This window comes from Glycine max, chromosome 5 (assembly GCF_000004515.6).
Source record: "Glycine max cultivar Williams 82 chromosome 5, Glycine_max_v4.0, whole genome shotgun sequence".
In the NCBI taxonomy this organism is placed as follows: domain Eukaryota; kingdom Viridiplantae; phylum Streptophyta; class Magnoliopsida; order Fabales; family Fabaceae; genus Glycine; species Glycine max.
The window spans coordinates 37,658,965-37,680,810 of NC_038241.2; the positions used below are offsets into that span (position 1 = coordinate 37,658,965).

Consider the following 21,846-nt stretch of genomic DNA (forward strand, 5'->3'; position numbering starts at 1 on the left):
TTTTCACTAAATATTATATTGAAATCTATATTACAGAATCTGTCAACGAAAAATATGAGAAAAACATTAGAGAGGAGGAAATATATGACTTCCAAAAAATGGCGCACAACAGATGTATACAGGCAGGCGTGGAAGGAATTTCTCAGGAATTGAAAAATCATGGATCAATGGCGATAGGAGTAATACGCTTCTTGGCTGGCTTATTTGAAATGGGTGTACTCTTCGGACTGAACAATTGTGGCCCTGATTTTATACCGTCTAAACTTGATTGCAGAATCTCTGTCTTCTCCTTTGCTTCCTTTTGTTTACCATCTGAATCTAGATTAGCTGGCTGTTTCTCTGTCTTATCTTCCTGTTCAGCTTTTCTTCTATCTAATTCAGCTGCACCAATACTTCCAGTTGTTTCAATGACCATGCCATCAGTTTTCTCTTCCGCCTCCTTTTTCCTACTATCTGCTATAACCCCTTCAACATTCCCGGTTGCCTCAATGGCCATGTCAATAGCTTTCTCTGCTGCTTCATTTTTCCTAAAATCTGCTAAATTCCCAGTTGACTTGATCATCTCATCCTTCTCTTGTGTTATAGTTTCCCCGCTTTCTGTTACGACAGCATCAATATTGCCAGAGGCTTCAATGACCATGTCATCAGCCTTCTCTTCTGATTCCATTTTCTTGCTCTCTGCTAAAACTGCACTAACATCCTCAGTTGGTACAGTGACAGTGTCATTGGTTGTCTGTACAGTGCTCTTACCATCCTCGTTTGAGACTTTTCCTTCTAGAAAATATATAATAGGGAAATTAAAAACTTCAGAGTGGTGACAATATGACAGCAGAAAAAGGAAGGCTGCTTACCTGATAAAGAGTAAGGTGATCCAAGCTCGTCATTTTCAAATTCCACCAAAGAGCAGAAACCATCTTGTGATGACAATGCCAAATAATGAGCATCAGATGACCTTGTGAACAATACCAGTTAGAGTTAAACCTTTCCCTAAAAATTCATCTTCATTCTCAAACCTAAAAAGGAATTGCTAGCAACTAAAATTTACCAGGTAATATCTGTTATTGCGGCATAGTGAAGACCAGCTAATACGGCTATCGGAGAGGTGCTCTCAGTGTCATAAATGTACAATGAGTTCAAAGTGGCCACAGCAAATATTATGCGATATGGGAGCTTAAATAACCCAGCTGCAGTAAGCAAAATGAGCATTATGCATCTGTAACCAATAAATTCTACAAGACAGGTAAATTTTAAGCAATACTAATTGGCAGTGAAAGCTTGGATTTAAGCTGAACCCCAGGCCACTCAGGCAATTCAATTGTAACAGTACAATCTAGCACCATTTATATATAATAACTGTTCATAAATACAAGTATACTAAGTACACAGATACCTGAGTGTGTTCCTCGAAGTTTAAAAAATATGGGGCAGAATCGGACAGCTACAACAGCTTTGCTTGCACAGGGAAGCTGTATAGCAGGCCTGTATAAAAGGTCAAATAATAAAGTAACACACATCACAAACACATACTTTTGTAACTTGATTCGTTAACTTCACATGAATAATTACGCATATAAAAGCCAGAAAATTGTATAGTTTGTGGCATTGAAATTTAACTACTCATCTAGAAAGCAAAAGATTAGAAGTCTGTTTTGGGTTTGCATAAAATAGCTGAAATTTTTACCTAGAAAGATCTTTTCTAGAAAATATGTAAGCCGCATTCACAGATTCAGATGCAGTACTAATTTTGTAAGAGCCTGAAATAGGTAAAGTGAGACATAAACTTATCAGTAAGAAACCAAGCATATGGTAAATGTTATGCAGGAATTCAGGCCTTGAAAGGAAGAAATCAATAGATATGATTCAACCAATGAATTGCAAATAAATTATAAGGATGTCAGGTAAAACAGGGGAAAATTGAAAAAACAGTCAGACATCAGAACACAACCAACAATACATAAATCAACAATTCAATCTCCTTTGACCAGAGACTTGTCCACTTCTTTGTAAGATAAAAGATGACAAACTATGAAATATTCAAGCACTGGCCTGATTCTAAAAGAATATCTGCATGCAATTACAAAAGCCCATCCATGGAACTAGTGCAAAAAGTAAGATTAATTGAATCATGATCTACTACTGCTCAAAGCAAATACCTGCGGGCACAAGTAGAAATGAACCATCAGGAGACCATGCTAATCTTCTGAAGAAAGATGGCAATGTCTCATCATGGAAGAGATGAAATTTTGTCTCCTGCATTAAGAAAATTAAGCCTGATCTTCAAGTATGCAACAACCCATCAATGATGCAAATAAAGACAAATATGGACCTCTAATATGCTAACCTTGGAATTCTTTAATAATGGCTGATCTGCCTTGGAAATGACTTGCTGACAAACATAATTGATTTTCTCAATGCCCTTTGATTTATGAGGCTTATTCATGTATATTCGGCAAGTCCTATCAGAACTAAGAGAAGTAACATATTTCCCTAGAGGGTCCCATGCAACCCCCTGAACATAGTGTGCATGGGCATCCAATGTCTGAAGGTTAGTTCCTGACACGCAAGGATCAAGTACTATAAGAACATAAACCACGCACATCAACTGCCATTGCAATTACAGTATATCAAATTATCAACTGCCATGTGCAACAGTTCAAGTGTATTGAGGACAGTCATGTGTCGCCTTTCTTACCTTTGTTAACATCCCATATAATGCAACAATTATCAACTGATCCAGAAATGATATATGTGGCATCAGTAGACCACTGCAGGTCCAGAATGTCCTTGTGATGAGATCTAATGCATAAAAATATCCTTTATAAATCAATGCAGTAAAACAGGAATGTTAAAAGGAATATTAAAAAAAAATAATGTCATTGGTCTATATGAATGGTTCCTGAAGATTTGGTTTTTAATCAAACCAAATGGCGACGTGTAATCCATGTAATTGACCTTACCTAGTGGGATAAGGCTTTGTTGTTGTTGTTGTTCTTTACAAATGGGTTGTAGTCATAGTTTGTAATTCTAATTTAACAATACTCATTCTTTCCTTACATGTATGTTTGCAAATAAATCCAGCAAAATCATTACTTAGTTAAACTAAAACAGGTAAGCACAAATTCCGCATTCCCTTTCCAAATAAACTATGAAAACTGTGGAGCTTGTGAATGTACAATTTGACAAATAGAATGGATATCAAGCAGCTAAAATATGGCAAAATCTGCTATACAGCCAGTTCATTTTAGTTATTTTACAATGCTTAACTTTTAAATTTTAGTGCTTCTAAGTGCTCATTGACAAATCAAAGCAAAGGCCGTACCGTAACATCTTGAGAACCTTCCACGTCTGTCCAGCATCAGTAGAATGTAGCTTCCATATTATCAAGTCCCCTCCTGAAAAAAAAAAAACCGATTTAGATGAAACATTGCCTAATTGCATTAACTCAAGCAAAGCATCGCTGAACACACTATGACTTACCATCAGCACCAGAGGCTAGCAATTCCCCTGCAAAAAAAAAAAAAAAAGTTGTTACTAATAGAAATTGCAGCACAATAAGTGAGGGAAGACAATTCAAATGTCATTAACAGTAGCAAAAATGACTAACGAGTTCCATTTCCGTGTCAATCAATATGCGCGCGAATTAACTTGAGACGTAGTTGATCCAATGAAATTTTGACGTATCCTTTTCCTAGGAGGAGAAAGAGAAGCAGCGAATTGGACTTACCGGAAGAAGAGAAGCGAATAACATTGACTGCAGAGCTGTGGTAATAGAGGTTACTAAGATAGGAAACTACGGGAAGCTTCTTCGGCGACCCCGCGGGTTTTATTTGCCAAAACTGCAAACACACGAGAAGAGGAATGAAATCGAGCGAATGATTAACCCTAGTCTAACCGAATGCGAAGCCAGAGAGAGAGAGAGAGAGAGACCTTGATGTCGAAATCGGCGCCGGCGGTGGCGAGAGTGGCGGAGAGAGGGTGGAAATCGAGGGTTAAGACGGGCTTGCTCTCGTGCCAGCTAATCTGAACCGTGCCACCCTTCATTCTTTTCCGTATCGAAGTTTTTAGGTTTAGAGTGTTGAAGAAGAAGCCACAGAGACACGGGGAAATGGATTTTCGCGCCCCCCACCTTTGCTCTTGGCGGGAAATGCTGTATGGGCCTACCACACTTCTATTCTATTTATTTTGTTTCTTTTTTGCCTCACAACTCAACACATCCTAGATCCTACCATCAAAATTCAAACCATGGCTTCCAAAAACATAGGAATGTTTCTATACTGTGTTATGTCTTAAAAAAGAAGTATTTTATAAGATTTTTTAATTTTTTTAAAGAGTAATACTATCTTTTCTGATTCTAAAAATAAAAAATTAAAATATATTTAAGAAATCAGTTATATATTTAATCAATTATAATTTGAATAATTTTTGTTTTGATAACTATGTTTAAGATAACTTCGTTTGAAACTTTGAATACAGTAAAAAAAAATCAGATTTACATAGTAAATTAAGAAAATGATATATATAAAGGTGAAAGAGAAAAAAAATGTTGGTAAATTTGGGAGTAATTTGAGGATAACACGTTTGACGAGAGAAGAAAGTTGTTCGAAAAAGTATAGATTATTGAAAAACAATTTTCTTAAAAAAAAAATTTATCAAATTTTAGCTAATGTCTTAAACAATTATTTTGCAAACAACTTTTTTACCTAAAAATATGTTGCCACTATTTTTCATATATATATATATATATATATATATATATATATATATATATAATTAATTGGTCAAATACCAAAAATAAAATAAAAATGTTTTAACCAATGACATATGTTATTATTATATATAGTGGGGAAAAAGTTGAGATTTCATTTCCAATAAATATTTTTTTTTTTAAAATCGTGCAATTATTTAGCTTACCATGTGTATCTCTTTTAGAAGCAAAGGGATAATAAGTCACCAAATATAGACACCTATCTTCATAGATATTCAAATCCTAATTCAGTAAGTTATAAAATATTAATATCTTCAACTAGAACAACTCTCATTTAGATATCACAAATAAACTCATATATGTAGTTACCATCATAAACTTGTCTTAATTTTAATGAGAAATATCTACTTTAATTGAGAATGAATATAAATAATATTTGATTTTTAAACTGAATAGACAGGATGAATATGTACATATGTCACATTATAATAATTAAATTATCTTTATTTTATATTGTATATGTTACTTAATTACCTTTAAACTTTTACACTTATTTTAGAGTAAAGATTTTTACCTTTATCTTGAATAAAAAAATATATTTGACTTTATTAAAAAATCTTAAAATTAAATGTTTTTTTGCAAAAAAAAAAAACATTGTTTTTAAATAATAGGTGAAGGATAAGTATATTCAATCCCATACCCATCCACGGATAGATGAATTTTGGGGAGTGAGGCTAGGATGGGAATCCTATACCCATCCCAACCCCATTGACTTACATGCTCTTGTTAAGAGTCATAATTTGTCGTTCAATATTTCTATCTCATTTTTTTTTTATTAATAAACAATAAATAAGCTAGCAAGTCTCAAAAGTTTTTTATTTTAACCAGACATTTGATTTTCATTTAGCACAAAAAGTTAGTATTTGGTGGAGTTAAAAGAAAAATTTTAAAAAGAGTTTGTCAGTTCCAAACCACTTCACTAACGGTATTCTGGCTTTACTAGTTTGGTTTTGTTGATTTTCCAGCCAGTTCTTTGCTCAGTCAACAAAATTTAGTCGGTTTTTGGCCCAGCTAGCCAATCCGAGATAATTAGCTTCAGCCAAATACGTGGAGCAATACTAGATTAACATATTAGTTAACAAGCTCTTATATAAGCTTTTACTGTTGTTTTACACGCAGCTGTTGCAAACATTCAGAAGATTAAAGTATATATTTAATATAGAACTTGTATAAAAGAAAAATAGACACCACCAGATAATTAAGTGGTTCAACTTTGGCATATGTGCAAATGCAAACTAGCTACCAATTAAGATTCTCGACAATCCTCAAAGCAACATCACATAAACACTTCAAACCATCCTCTCTGGGAGCAAGCTCAGTAGGATAAACCAAACCCGGGTAGAGTTTGAACAAGTTGTGACAAACATTGGGGTAATCAGAGGCTGCAGTGATGTGCATGGAAGCATAGTCACATGCCTCATTAGCCAAATCATGTGCAGAAGCTTGGAGGGCATCACTGGCATACTTGTACTTTTCTACACACTCCTTCAGCACCCTTTTGAAGGTGGAATCCTTGTTGGCAGTGCCAAGCAACTGAGAAGACAAATAGAGAGAAGTGGAGGTGCCATTGGCCATTCCAATCCCAACCATGACCACAGCCATGCGTTTGCACTGCTTGGATTGGATTTCAGGGAGGAGAAGCACAGATTGTAGTACTTGGTGTTCTTGCAGGTTTTTTCTATCAAACTGTCATCTCCTTTCACAAAAGCGTGTGGTTGAAAGAGTGATATTGCTAGCAAGAGGAGAGATAGATAGAAGATCTTAGAAGCCATTGAGATAGCAAAAGAAGAATAACCAACACCGATAATTTAGGGGACTGCGTATTTCAAAAAGGTTTTTAGAGATTTCCTATTTCTGTTTTTGACGTGGAACGATTTCAGTTTTTAAAGCCATCGAGTACTGCTTTCCTAAAATACTATGTACTTCTTTATTCTCCATTGCATAGTGTTAAAATTGTAATGAAAATCGAGGCAATAATTAAAGTCAAAAGGCATAATGATATATGTTCGGATGTGCTTTTACGTCCGGTTTGCCTTGCGTTTCAAGAATTAATAATTTGCCTGAATTTTCGGCTTGAAATGAGACTACAAATTCTTACAATGTTCTATGTAGGACTCCTGACATGTAACACTAGCATTGATGGTTTGGTCCATGTTCTTGTGATAAACTAGGAATATCCTGTACCAGTACTAGCTAGTAGTACATTATTGTTGGTTAATTATAAGCAATGATGTACATATCTTTTGGGCGGGGCTAGCATAGCATTAGTTGTAAAATATGAGTTGTTTTCTTGTTGTATTTACGGATTATGCAGACCTTTTTTGGAAGGCACCAAGCAACTCATAACCCACAAGGCAATGCTAGTCTTCTAGCACACATCCAGAGCCCAATTAATTCACGGGTCACAACCAACAACAATCTAGACTCTAGATCCCATGCCTATCCAGTTCTGTAATGTTTCTCAGTCATCACATGAACAATAAGCTTCAACCACCAATTACTGGGTCCTTCTAGATTTTGCTCACGTTTGAAAGGCTACAAATCTTTGAAGTTGCTCTATTTTTTGTCAGAAGATTTTGCCTTATTGCAAGTTCAATATTCTCCAATTCTTATCATCAATAATATTAACATAAGAGTAGTAATTAATCGTCTCATTACAGGCAAGATAGTTTAATTTATTTGAGAAGTCTTTTGATAGATTTCTGCATAAAAGTTTCAAAATTCAAATCCATTCAGCGATGAAATATATACTTTATTCATATGTAAAACCCGGCAGCAGATCAACACCTTAGTTTGTTTTATACAAACGCAATGAAATTCAAAGGAGAACCTTGAACTTTTTTTTACGTTTACTATTTATCCTATACATATTTTCTTTCGGACATCAATAGTGAATAATTTGACGTCTATGCATTCATGGGGATGATTCAACACAGCCTCTCCATTTTTTGCAATGTATTTAAAAGCTTTATTGATTTCTGAGTAAGGCACTCATGGCTGATAAATTTTGATAATTTCTCCGGCTCAAGTTCTTGTCACATTATAAATAAATAAGAAAAAAGTATATGATGAAAGGTGTTCGAGAGAAAAAGTTGATTCAAAGCTAATGTCTAATCCAACAATATCACTCTACTTCTTTTCATTTAGAATTGTTGTCAATTATAGCTTTTGCACCACAATTAATCCAGAGTTCTCATGGTTAACGTCTAGAAAACATGTGTTTTGAGCTTCTCAGCTCGTGGGACTTACAAGGGACTTGAATCTTTACGAGTTTCGTTCGTGCGTGTAAACTCATGTTTGCACAATCAAACTCGAGTTCCTCAATCTTAGACTTGAGTTTCATGACTCTATCCCTAAAATCACACATTTTTGTGTCCTTTAGCCTATGTTACTTATACGGGTTCATTAAACACTTAATTAGACACCCTAATCTTTTAAAGCCGTAAATTGTATCATGTATTCATGTAGCTTAGCTCTAGATGAGTAGGAAGTTTACAAATTTACCCCAAGTCCTTAGACTAGTTTCTTTAAGTGTCTTGGTATCTTCAATCTTTCACCTTTTGGCATAGGTATGAAACCCGGTTTGGTCATTGATCCAATCGAGGTAATGGGTCAGTGGTTCAACCGGTGCATCAGTAATTGGTTCGGTTTAACCTGGTATATATTATAAATTCAAAATTATATATGTATATATTATATATAAACATATAACTAACATTATTTGAATAAAAAAAATCATCTATATTATAAAATCCAAAATACAAATTTATAATAATGAGACATCAAAATGATGTCATAGAGATGATCCATTTTTTTAATTTTTTTATGTAAAATCGGACGGATCAGACTAATCCAACCGGGATCTAGTATCTAATAAATCAAATTTGATCGGATTATCTTGGGTCAATTGCGTAACCGATCCAATAGTGAAACTTATTCGATTAGATTACCAGGTCTCAGTTGGACCGATCTAACTGATTTGACTGAATCGGATTTCAAAACTATATCATTTCAGCTTTTAGTTTTGTCTTTCATATCTAAGAATGATTTGAGTGTTGGGTTTGTTATTATCAAACCTTTTCATGTACGTCTAGATGTTTGGAAGTCTTTAACTTGGGAGGTTATTGTTTATATTTGCATTAACAGTTTAAATATCAACTACTATGACCTACATATCAATCTCAAGGCCCAGGGACCTACTCAGCAATAAGCAATTTTTTTATAAAAAATTACTTTAAATATGTTGAGTCTTTTTGTTGATATATGCTGATTATTTTATCAATGTATAAGATCTTTTTTTCCTTTATAAATATTAATAACAAATATATTTTTATTAGTAGGCTTAAAGCTAAAGTTTTACTTTACCCTTAGATCAATCATGTCTCAAGTTATGCTTAAAATTTTCTTCCACTAACAATAAGAGTGTTACAGTAGTTTGACCTTTTATTAAATAATTAAATATCCGGAGATTCAATGTTTAGTTTGAATCTTTGTAGTTGACACATCATTGGTATTCTACTGGGTAGTATTAAGGGTCTTTCATTCTACCACATTTTGTTGAAACAAAACAATTATTGTTGTAACAATATGGCCCTAGTTCCTAACCAATTAACAACTTATTAAAAATATTAATTTCTCTCAAACATGTTCGATTGTGGCTATAAGTAAAATAAAACTTTCATCTTTTACAAAATAGAACAAAATGAAAATTTCTCTTGGAATAAGATGTAAGCACGAAAAAGAGGACCCGTTGGCAATCTGTTTGTTGATCAAAATTTCTCTTGGAATTATAATATTTTATATCAACCTATCCATATATAAATAATAGTGTTAATGACATCGATGAATTAACTTTCAAAAGTTTCTGAGTTCTGACTAACCCTGTAACGCAATTGCATGACCCAATCAGAGAAGGCTGCTAAGTGCCAACTATCTCCAACCCCGTTTCTTTATATGGGCTGCTAAGAACTACGGAGTACGTACGTTCTTTTTACTTTAGGATAAAGTAATGATATTATTGTTATTATTATTAGTAAAGTCAAATTAATTTTTTAGTCCTCAAATTTATTTTTTAAGATTTAATTTGATTTTTTAAATTTTTTTATTTAATTTAATTCTCTAATTTTTTAAATTGATTTAATGTGATCTTTCCCTCTAAATTGTAAAAAATTATAGTTTGTTACGTTCAAAATTATCACTTAAGTGATTTTAAATCATTACAAAATGTATATTTTTTAAAAAAGAATTTAAAAATTAAAAGACTAAATTAAATATAAAAAAATTAAAAGATCAAATTAAATTAATTTTAAAGATTAAAAAATTAAATTCAACAAAAAAAAAACAAAAAAAATCAAAGGATCAAATTGTAGCTATCTAACAATCAAGTTATAAGTAAAAAAAAAAATGTACTTGTTTTATATATACTAGGAAAAAAAAGACACTAGGTGTCTCACGGCCTTTTAATGTTTTTTATTTAAAAAGAAGAATAATAAAAGTTAGTGGGTGATTTATAAAGATAATTATAAAAATAAAATAATAATTTATGGATGTACTTATAGAAATAAAATATATTTAAAATGTGTACATCAAAATATTTTATTCTCTTTATATATAATTATAGAATATAGTATAATAGTTTTTTATTGTTACCGTTTGAAATTAATGAGAAAATTAATTTCTTATTATTTTATTGGAAAATTAAGGGTAATTTCTTATTCATTGATGAGTTAGTTTCTTATTTATTGTAAATAAAGATAAAATGAGTAATCTTATTCTTTGAAGAGAAAAATATTATTAATATTCGTACAAAATCATTTTTTTTATTTGTAACATTATTTATTGATTTTTTCATTAGCAATCAATACTTCTAAATTTATTTCCTAAGGCGAATTAATCACTTTCGAAGAATTGAATCCTTTATTTTTATACTCCGTAATAGACTTTAATTTAAGGATTTTAGTTTCTCTACATTGTTTTTAATTCGTAATTAACAAAAGAACTTGTGATCGGAAGAATAAAATCACACATATATAAGAACAATAGAACAATGGTGAGAGATATAAGATTGGTTCGCTACCACTAACAAAAATTAATTCAGAAAAAATATAAATTTATATATAAAAAAAGCAAATTGAGAATTTGGGACAACTTAAAAAACTTGAATGCCAAGTGAGAGATAAATTAATACATTGTCACGTTTTGCAAATTGAGGAGCTATATAAATATTTTTTCTTCAAAAAAAAGAATGCATTTAGCTAGTGACATACTGGTACCAAGAAGATTGCTTGGTCACAGTTAACAACTGTTATTCTATGTACCAAAATAAAAATAAATAAGGGTGTCTTGCCAGCAACGTTAACATGCTTGAGAGCAGCCAGAGGATTTTCTCACATCTCTCGTCGACCATGTTGATAAACACCAAAGTTCACGATGAAGATACATTATAATATTATATTATACCCTATGGACGTGATTACGTGAACGTGAAATGTCCACGTTGACAACAGCGTGAGGGGTGGAAATTCTGAAAAAGATGTATAACTGTTTTCCTATTGTGGCATCAATACGCATCGTTTATAAATTGTTAAAGTGAAACAAATCAGATCTTAGCATGGTATGGGAGAAAACTACTTTTTGTCTTTTTAACTGTTAGGATTTTTTTTAATTGCACACGTTCAACTATCATCATTTGTAATTTTATCATAATTTTTTCCGCACATTTTATTATATACTCTTTAATTTTTACCCATTCTATCATAATATTGATATAAAAATGATGTCTTTTCATAAAATAAATTAGTAGAAGGCGCACAACAATACCAAGTTGAAGGCGCCGTTAATGAAGATGAACTCCATACATTTTATTAGAGTCATTATCTTTTTATTTTTCAATATTTTTTATTGTTATTTATTTGTTACTTGTAATTTTAAATTTTAATTTACTTAATTGTTTTTTTGTCAGCTTATTTAATTGTTTTTATACTTAGTATATATCATTATTATTATTATTTTCATCTTAATTAATGTGATGAGAGAAAGTGAGATCGTTAAATGATCGTTTATCCATGCGGTTATGCACCCTTCGAATAAGAATCTATTTTTTAAAAGATCCTGATTTTCGTGCGTTGGTGGGTCTTCGAGATCCTTTCGATGACCTATGTTGTGTTGAAGAGATATTTATATGAAAAAACAGTTTTATTTTTATTCTATTAGTATTTTCGATTAATATTAAATTCGTTTTAGTTAGTGATTTCGGCTCAGCTAGCCTTTCTTTCGTGATGAACGGTTGACACCTATCTTACATTTTGTCTCTGTGAACCGAGGAGAAAGGGAGCTCAGCGGCAAGAGGATTGTAATATGAGAGAAACAAGGAGGTCAACCTTTTTTAAATATACAACATGGGTTCTGACAATGCAATGTAGTTGGACTCTCATGTCGATCTGAATGAATCATCTTTTTCACGGAGGTAAATCTTTACCTGTTAGGCAAAAGTATAATAAATTACAAATTCTGTCTTGGTAGGACATGTATTTTTATTACTATTAAATTGAAGTAGTTAATGGTGGGGTTACTATTATCCTTATCCTTTTTGTGGTGGACGATGGTTAAGTAGGGAACAGGGAATGGTTGGTGCTAACTATATAATGTTAAAGTCAAGAATTCATTGCATGTTTAATTCATGATGTTCACGCTATTTCTTTTTCCAAATTCGTACTTGGGAAAAGAATCAATATTTTCTCTTTGAAATGTATATTTGTAACACCTACTTAATTTAACCACAGAGAGGATAGTTGGTATCCCACTATCCTATATGTTCCTTTCAATCACAACGATATAGTATGAGAATGTGACTGCAATACCATTCAAAGTGTATTGAAAACGTTAATATATATATATATATATATATATATATATATATATATATATATATGTATGTATGTATAAGATAAGGAGATTCTAGATTTCTAGTAAGAAAGGGCAAGTAGCCGTAGCCCGTATGACTAACTCATCCGCCATGAAAAATTAATTATGCATATGTTAATAAATTTGATCCTGAGCTACCAAGTACCTACATCATATATGTACATCTTCTTCCAATTATTGGATCCATCTAGTTAGCAGGTAATTATGCTGTCCTAGTATTACATTTGTCTTTCAGTTATAGTAAAAAATTTCACTGCATAACTGAAGACATATCACATAACATATGTATACCCTCTCGTAATCCAACATCATCAAAACGAACGGTAATTAATAAGTTTAAAACTTTGTACCCAAAACAGTAAAAAATAAATAAATCAAACCAACCATGAAAATTTTGGATTTTGGCATCTCGCATTCTAGACTAGCTAGATCTAGTATTATACCTTAGTTGGTATATATAATCCACATTACACAGCAGAATGGCACCGCCACCGACTGTTATCCATAACATATTATTTCTTTTTGGTATGCCAGAAAGATTTTATGACAGATAAGAAAAGTTAAGAGAACAATACGAGAAATAAAGAATGATAGGATAAAAATTAAAGAAACAACGAAATTATAAGAATATTAAAAAAGATATAAGAAGAAAAATGTCAAATTATCTATAGGACATTATTATACAAAACTTAGATACAGTTTTTATAGATATTTTTAATATTATTTAGTAATTTAAATTAAAATATTACTTTTTTATCATCTTAATATTAATGTGAAATATTAATCTTTATTGAAGACCTAATTAATCACTTTTAGAAACATTTTTTTTAATTACATTTTTTTTCATATTGAAACCTTATTTTAAATCAAACTAATAACTTGTTAATATTAAAATCCCACTTTGATAATTGTTATAATAAAAAAATTACATCAAAAGTTACGATATATAAAATACAAAAACTAAACATAAATTCTAATTAAAAAACAACACAAAAAATATTAAACAACTGCGTATAAATTTTGACCATATATATTATATATTATACTATACGTTACCGCCAAAGCAAAAGTTTCTAACAATATAAATATGAATAGGACAATTTCTCAAAGCATTCATGTTGCAAAACTCCTCTTCTCATCTCACAATACTTATCTTCATCTAAAATCTCAATCATCCATATATTATTCTTTCTTTCCTCTTTGGATTATTGTATAATTTTACAAACACGAGCTTAGATATGTGGGTTGGATGTTGGCCAGAGGGAATGCAGATGGAGAGGATCCAAGCTGCACCTCTTATTTCATATTGCATACGTAAACAACGTCACATTATTAAACCCAGATCCAAATATGCAGTAGCTGATGAGGGCAAGAACAAGACCAATGATATAGAAGAAGAAAGATCTCATGATGATTTTTGCATCCATTCCGAGTCATTTAAGAAGCTCGTGGAGATGGGTGTGCCGTGTAATGAATGCGTGGAAGAAAAGCTGCGCTGGTTGCGGTCTCAGATTATTGGTAACCATCTGGACTTTTACTCTCCTCTTGGAAGAAGAATACTTGTATATGCTGATCACACCGCCTCCGCTCGCAGCCTCAACTACAACGAAAACTTCATCTCCAATCATCTTCTTCCTTTCTATGGTACGTATATTAATTTTCAGCAACATCAACATAATTAATTTGATAGTCATAATGGGATTCTATTATATGAATTTTTTACTATAAGATTCTTTTATCTCTTTCTTGTTCGAGCTAGCCTTCTAAAAGAAGAGATTGAGAAGAAAATATTAACAATAACTACATTTATTACAAAAAAAATTAAAATTTTAGGTTCACCAATAAAAAATTATTTTTTATTAATTAGTTTTTGTAAAAGAAAAAAAAGCCTTATATTTTAACAAAAATGTCATATATATATATATATATATATATATATATATAATTATCTTAAAAATAAAAAAAATATATATAAGAATATTTTTTTAAGCTTTATTTATCATTGGGTTGATTTTGTTGGTGTGCTTTATGCCAGCTTGTGACATCTACACTTAATTTAAGCATGCATCTTCTCATAATAAAATTTCCGAGGAATAAATGCTGTAAAATGGGCTCAAGCCTCAACTTTTTCATAAATATTTAAAAAAACAATTTTTTAAAAAAAATCAATTTATATACTAGTTCTTCAAAATTTAATGTACGTATGTTGATTATAATTTATAAAAAATATGTCGTTTTGTCACTAAATTTTGATGAAACGATGTTGTTTATTATAACATGATGGTAAAAAAATGTATAAAAAAGCTTGGGTAATAAAATGTGTAAAAATTAAAAATATGATGATAAAATATATGAAAAAAATTGAATGATAAAATTTACAAAATTGATAACAGGTTAAATAATAAAATGTAAGCTTAAGTCTAAAAATATTATTTCATTTTATTTTCTTAATTTAAAAATATTTATAAATTTTTTTATCTAAATATATCTGATTGAGTAATATAACTCGAGCTCTAAAAAACTAAACTAATTTTTAATTTGATTTATCTCAACTTAACCTCAAAATTGAGCAGTTCATGTACATAGTAGGTTGAATTATTTCATTAACCTAAATTATATTTTTCCTTTTATTATTATTATTATTATAGAAATTTATTTACTTGGATTTTTTATATTACATAAAAAATATTCATGAAAAAGTATCAAACCAAAAATTTTAAGGTCCAAAGTATTTGTGATAAGATTTTTTAAATTACCAATATATTAAACTTTAAATATTAATACATAATATGTTAATATAAGGTTATGGGTACCAAAATACTGTGTCAAACCTAATTAAAGTTCCGAGCCCCATGAAATTGACTTAAATAATACACAAGTACAAGATGTTAACAAAGTTTATGTATCATCACATCGAAAATAATTAAAGAATTTTTGTGTATTAATATTCATTTCATAGTGGACCCAATTCAAATTCATAAATATGAAGATTAAAACACAAAATTCTCACATTGAAATTTTTTAATGAGAGAGGATTTACTCTCATAATTTCATTTTATGCATTTATTCCTTTTGGGTATATATAATTTTTTTATACAACAATAATGATGATAATTAATGGAGTTTAAATACCAATTATAAGAAAATATCACTATCTTGTGTGAAAAATATTACTGTCTTAAACATAAGAATAAAAAATGTGTCAAAAGATTTTAGTTCAGTTGATCGGAAAAGATACCTAAAGATATATCAGTATTATAAATTTATTTGTATTCTTCAATTGTTACTAATAACCTGTTTTTACTTTTTATTTTCTGTTTTTACATTTTAATTAGAAAACAACCACTTTTTTCCAACCTACTTTATGTTTTTAAATACTTGTTCAGGAAACTGAAAAACAAAAATTGCCACCTTATTTTTAATCTGTTTTATGTTTTTAAATATTTGTACAAGAAACAAAAAAATGCATAAAAAATTATTTTCAATATTTTCTATATATATATATATATATATTTAAAAACAAAAAGATTAAAAATAAACTTGCAGTTTTGAAATTAAAATGTAAAAATAGAAAATGAAAACACTTGGTGCACGGGCTCTAAAAGAGGAAATATATAATTCCACGAGACTTAAACATAAAAAAAACTAATACACACTTATTAAGATAATTAGTTAATATTATTTAATTCTACTTTTTTCATTTAAGAAATAATTTAAGAACTTCATATAAAAATAAAATCATTGAAAATAAATTTCAATCAGATAAAAAATATTTTAAATATGATAAAATGAGTTAAGATTTGTTTCTATTTTGGTTAAGCATACATGAGTTTTTTCTTCTTTTTATATATACTGAGTTTAGAAAGAGTAACTGTAATATGGTTGGAGTTTTGACCCTAAAACACACTTCCAGAAACAATTTATAAAGATTTTTTTTTTTTACATTTAACGAAATTCCAAACAAACAAATGGTCGATAGATTCTAATAGTTTGGGGTAATTATTTATGAGAAATAATCTTACATGACCATATTTTTTTAAAAAATGTGTCTTTCTCTCTCTTCTTAAATATACACAAGTTTTAATATGACATCCTATTTAATTTTTAAGAAATTAAATAAGAGAGGTAGAAAACTTTCATATGACATAATGACAGATATACGAAATTCAACATGAAAGTAATTTATGGATATGCTAGTGTGATAATTGCATTTTTATTTATTCTCCCTAGAAAAATCTGGACAGGTGTGTTTCTCAAATATTCCAAAGCAAGGCCTGAGCCCAGAAGTGTGCCTCAAATTAATGCGGATAAATATACATTTTATATATATATATATATATATATATATATATATATATATATATATATATATATATATTATTTGAGGAGGAGGGGGTTGAGTTCCTTTTTATTGCTTGACTTGGATATACATCAAACCTCACAAATAAAATTGGTGTTTCTTAATTACTTTCTCGAGAGGATTTTTTTTTTTTTTTAACTATGAACATTTCTGCGAACCTGTGTTATTTTGTGTATATAGGTAACACTCACACGTGCGACAGTTACGTGGGAAGCAGGACAACAAAAATGGTACACGAAGCAAGGGAGTACATTAAAAAGTGTTTAGGTGGTGGAGAAGATGATGCACTCATATTATGTGGCTCGGGCACAACTGCAGCCATCAAGAGGCTGCAAGAAGTGATGGGAATCGCTGTGCCATCTGTTTTGAGGGAAAGGGTTTTGAAGAGCCTTGGCACAGAAGAAAGATGGGTGGTTTTTGTTGGACCTCATGAGCACCATTCAAACCTCCTTTCTTGGAGGCAAAGCTTGGCTGAGGTGGTAGAGATTGGTCTTGATCAAAAAGGGTTGCTTGATATTGATGCTCTAAAGCTACAACTTGAGGCCTATAGAGATACCAACCGACCCATGTTGGGATCTTTCTCTGCTTGTAGCAATGTCACTGGAATTTACTCAGACACACGAGCAATTGCTCAGCTTCTTCATAAGTACAAAGCCTTTGCATGCTTTGATTTTGCAGCCAGGTATTCATCATTTAGAATTGTGGGCATGTGTTGTCCCTTATCTTACTTGGTCGGTCTACTTGAATTAATTAAAATTATCATTATTGATTGCCAAAATGATAACGGTTTGTTGTTGTGAGACTTAATCTAAATGGTTAGGGTTCAGATTTTATGTTTGAGTATGAATCAATAAATCATATTAAAAGAAAAAATATTCCCCTTATATATAATTAAGATTCCCAATCACTAATATTATGATAACAAAATTAATTAAAATTAAAAAAGTGTCATGGACACCTCAACACTCTTTTTATAGACACCTCAATACCTGAATATGATATATAAAAGTTTTTATATATGTACTACATCATGACTCGTTAAAATTTGATGATAATGGATTTATTATTTTATATGTTTAGCGGTCCATACGTGGAGATTAAAATGAGGTCGGGGCAGAGTGATGGATATGATGCTATATTTCTGAGTCCACATAAGTTTCTTGGTGGCCCAGACTCTCCTGGAGTGCTCCTCATGAACAATGCACTCTACAAGTTAAGATCTTCGCCGCCATCAACTTGTGGAGGTGGAACTGTGAATTACGTCAATGGCTTCAACGAAAAGGTAAATCCACTGTTTCAATATTTTATGTAAGGAAAATAAAAGTCAAATTATAATTTAGTCATCCCACGTAACCAAAGAAAAAAAAAGTCTTCCCTTATTATTTTATTTCCTATATGATTATTTTCAATATTTTGGCCCCTGATAAAATTATTTATAAATCAAAATTTTAAGTATAGAAACCAAAATGTACAAATGTCAATTCATAAATATGTTTTTTATGAGAACTAAAATGAAAAATAATGTCACGTGTAGGACTATGTTTTTCTAATTTAACCAAAAATAAATTACTTATAACAATATATTCATATCTTAATAATTTTAAACTTTTATACATATAAAATTATTGGATAAATGAACTCTTATAGCATTTATCTTACAACAATTCTTACAAAGTAATTAACATGGAGATAATAAAAAAAAAAAGAGAAAGAAGTTTGTAATAAGGTAAGTGACGCATACGAGAGATAGAGAGAAAAATAAATTGTAAAATATTATAAAAATCGGTTGTATGAATATTATTATTCAAATTAATTGTTCGATTTTTTTTTCATATAAAAACCTGTTTAATTGTGAAAAATAATTCATCTAAATATTTAATCCACACATTTTTCTTAAAAAGTTATACTACTGATGCTTTTCCATAATATTTTTTCTCTCGCCATCATATCAATGATCTAATCTCACACCTTTTTTTGTTATATATTTTTCTTTATTAAACAAGAAGATATATAAATTCAATTTCTTTCCTCTAAATGTTCTTGTGAGAAAATTAAGTGGGTGTTTGCTTGCAAGTGACATACATGCGTCTGTCCATTTTTTTTTTTCACGTCCAATTGTGCATTAAGCGTAAGGTATCAAGTGTATGTTTGGTTTGATGTTGGAGGAGTTGATTATGAGTGTAAAATTGATTTTATGTTAGAAAAAAATTTAAAATTAATTTTGAATTTATAATTGTTTATGGGATGAAACAATTTAAGTAACTTTTATGTTGGATTCAAAAATTTTATATCATAAATTAATTTTATAATAAAACATTCAAATATAAATTATATCATTTTAAAATCTTTTAACCAAAATTAATTTTGTCTACTTCCTTTCAAATACACTTATATGTATGTTTAGTTTGGTGTTGAAGAATTGGTTCTAAATCCAAAATTGATTTGGATACATTTTCATATGTTTAGTTTTATGTTGGAAAATAATTCAAAATTGATTTTGGATTTAAAATTAATTATAGATTCAAACAACTTTGAGTAGTTTTTGCGTTAAATTCAAAATTTTATATTGAATTTTAAGTTTAATTTAATTTTATAATAAAATATTCAAACATAAATTATATCACTTCAAAATCAAATTTAACCAAAATTAAGTTTACAAAATCAATTTTATCAATTTCCAGCCAAACACAAATTGATATAGCTTTTAAGCTGGACGTGAATTAAAACCAAACATGTTGTAACAATTACATGGTTTGAAATCATGTAATCCTAACCAATTTCCATATAACACATTTACCTTCATCTAATAAGCTTCTTGTAAGCTTTGAAACTTTATGTGGGCGTGTGGGTGTTCATATATATATATGGCAGGATACACTGTACTTGGAGAACATAGAGGAAAGGGAAACTGGGGGCACCCCTCCTATAATCCAGACAGTGAGAGCAGCATTGGCATTTTGGGTGAAAGAGTACATCGGCTACAAAGAGATTGAGAAACGTGAACACATGTACATTAACAAAGCACTCAAGAGACTCAAATCGAACCCAAACATTGAGATTCTTGGCAACTTAAGCACTAAAAGACAAGCAATATTGTCATTTGTCATTTATCCCACCACCAATAATTCGTTATCAGATGGTTGGGGCATTAAATGGCTAGATGATAGTAGTATCAAGAAACAGGACAATCAAAGAGAACTTAATTTATGGGCAGAGACAGGGAGCAAAAGAGGTAAGCTACTTCACGGCCCTTTTGTGGCAACACTTCTAAGTGACCTCTTCGGCATCCAAGCTCGTGGTGGGTGTGCTTGTGCTGGACCTTATGGCCACCAATTGCTCAATATCAATGAATCTCAATCGCTTGCTATTAGATCAGCAATTCAAGAGGTATATTTTCTCAATATTTTAGTCCTTGCTCCGAGTGATTTTTAACTTTTGAATTTTAATTTTAATGTCAAAAACTCAAAATATTTCTGATTAATATATAAAAAGTTAATTCATATGATAAAATTTAGTTTTAATCCTTATAATTTTTAATTAATTTTAATTCTTATAAATTTTAAAATTGATTTTTTATGACGCAAAATGCATCTAGACATGTTACATCTTTGTCATCTTAAAGTGATTATATGAGAAAGTTAAATGTATTTATATGATCACTAAAAAATGACATATACTTTTTTTAAAAAGAAACTTATGAGAATAAAAATTATCAAAAAATGGTTTAATGGTATTTTTAGTCCTCGAAATATCATTAAATTTTAGTATTTAGATATTTCAATATATATAAGGACTAAAAATCAATTTTTAAAAAATTGGAGACTGAAATTAAAATTTAGTAAATATTTCACGGGTTAAAAACATTGTTAACACTAAAAGAAAAATGATAAGGAATAGCACTAAAATTCATCATATTATATTTGCAAGACACAAAGAACATGTTTAAGCCAAGGTTGTTTATTTTTTAACAGGGTTATGTTGGAGTAAAACCCGGATGGACTAGGGTTAGTTTTCCTTATTACATGGAGGAGGAGGAATTTGAGTTCATTTTAACAGCAATAGAGTTTGCAGCAATCTATGGCCAACGGTTCCTTCCCCTGTATAGCTTCAATTTGAGAAACGGAAGTTGGAGAATGAAGACAGAAAAACTTGAGACTTTGATCAAGGAAAAGAATTGCAACTTTCAAAAAACTCCAGAGGAAACAAACAATGATTTGAAAGCACTCAAAACAGGCAATGAATATAATATTGGAGTTAAACAAGTTAGTATGTTAAGGAAATCATACTTAGATATAGCAAAATATATAGCTAGTCTTCTCCCTAAGTTCCCTTCTGAAGACATACTCCATGAAGATGTAAATCCCAGTATCCTCTATTTTAGAGTTTAATCACAACCATAATTTGTTCATCTATATTACAAGCATCATTTGCTAATCTACATATCTTATTCTAATAGGCTACTACGTACAATTAATTCCTTTTAATAAAGTATCAAAACATCTAAACATAATTTGTTATTAATCCAGAATCCTTCACCTTTTAAAAAAAATTCAGAATACTTCAACTTTGAACCACTATGTAGATGTTTGGATTAAAGTTGGAAGAGTTTAAAAGTATTTTTTCTTCTAAAATAATAAACTTTTCTTTCTCTGTTCATATATTAAAACGTGTACGTAATTTTGCATTAGAATTCATAAATATATTTCTGTAACTTTAAATTAAACTATATGCATATAAGAATTACTTATCCAATACGAAAAATAACAGTTACGAAAAAATGAAATCAGTGACTTTTGTG

The 21,846-nt window shown here is 30.2% G+C and overlaps 2 protein-coding genes and 1 pseudogene across 2 annotated transcripts; 1 reads left to right on the top strand and 2 right to left on the bottom strand.

Annotated features, from left to right (window-relative positions):
• Window positions 1-4,150, bottom strand: LOC100784411 (chromatin assembly factor 1 subunit FAS2). The gene is made up of 12 exons (XM_003525070.5): window positions 3,928-4,150; window positions 3,725-3,836; window positions 3,478-3,504; window positions 3,320-3,392; window positions 2,693-2,796; window positions 2,342-2,553; window positions 2,154-2,250; window positions 1,682-1,754; window positions 1,391-1,479; window positions 1,046-1,184; window positions 852-952; window positions 1-774 (listed from the first exon to the last, which is right to left on the bottom strand). Exons 1-12 carry the CDS (start codon window positions 4,039-4,041, stop codon window positions 158-160), a joined length of 1,758 nt encoding a protein of 585 aa, XP_003525118.1. The 5' UTR covers window positions 4,042-4,150; the 3' UTR covers window positions 1-157.
• Window positions 4,151-5,885: 1,735 nt separating this feature from the next.
• On the bottom strand, window positions 5,886-6,603 carry LOC100776383 (cell wall / vacuolar inhibitor of fructosidase 2-like; annotated as a pseudogene).
• Window positions 6,604-13,791: 7,188 nt separating this feature from the next.
• Window positions 13,792-21,482, top strand: LOC100776921 (uncharacterized). The gene is made up of 5 exons (XM_006580270.4): window positions 13,792-14,332; window positions 17,229-17,730; window positions 18,129-18,330; window positions 19,920-20,435; window positions 21,020-21,482. The coding sequence occupies exons 1-5, from the start codon at window positions 13,927-13,929 to the stop codon at window positions 21,434-21,436; spliced, it is 2,043 nt and encodes a 680-aa protein (XP_006580333.1). The 5' UTR covers window positions 13,792-13,926; the 3' UTR covers window positions 21,437-21,482.
• Window positions 21,483-21,846: the final 364 nt, after the last annotated feature.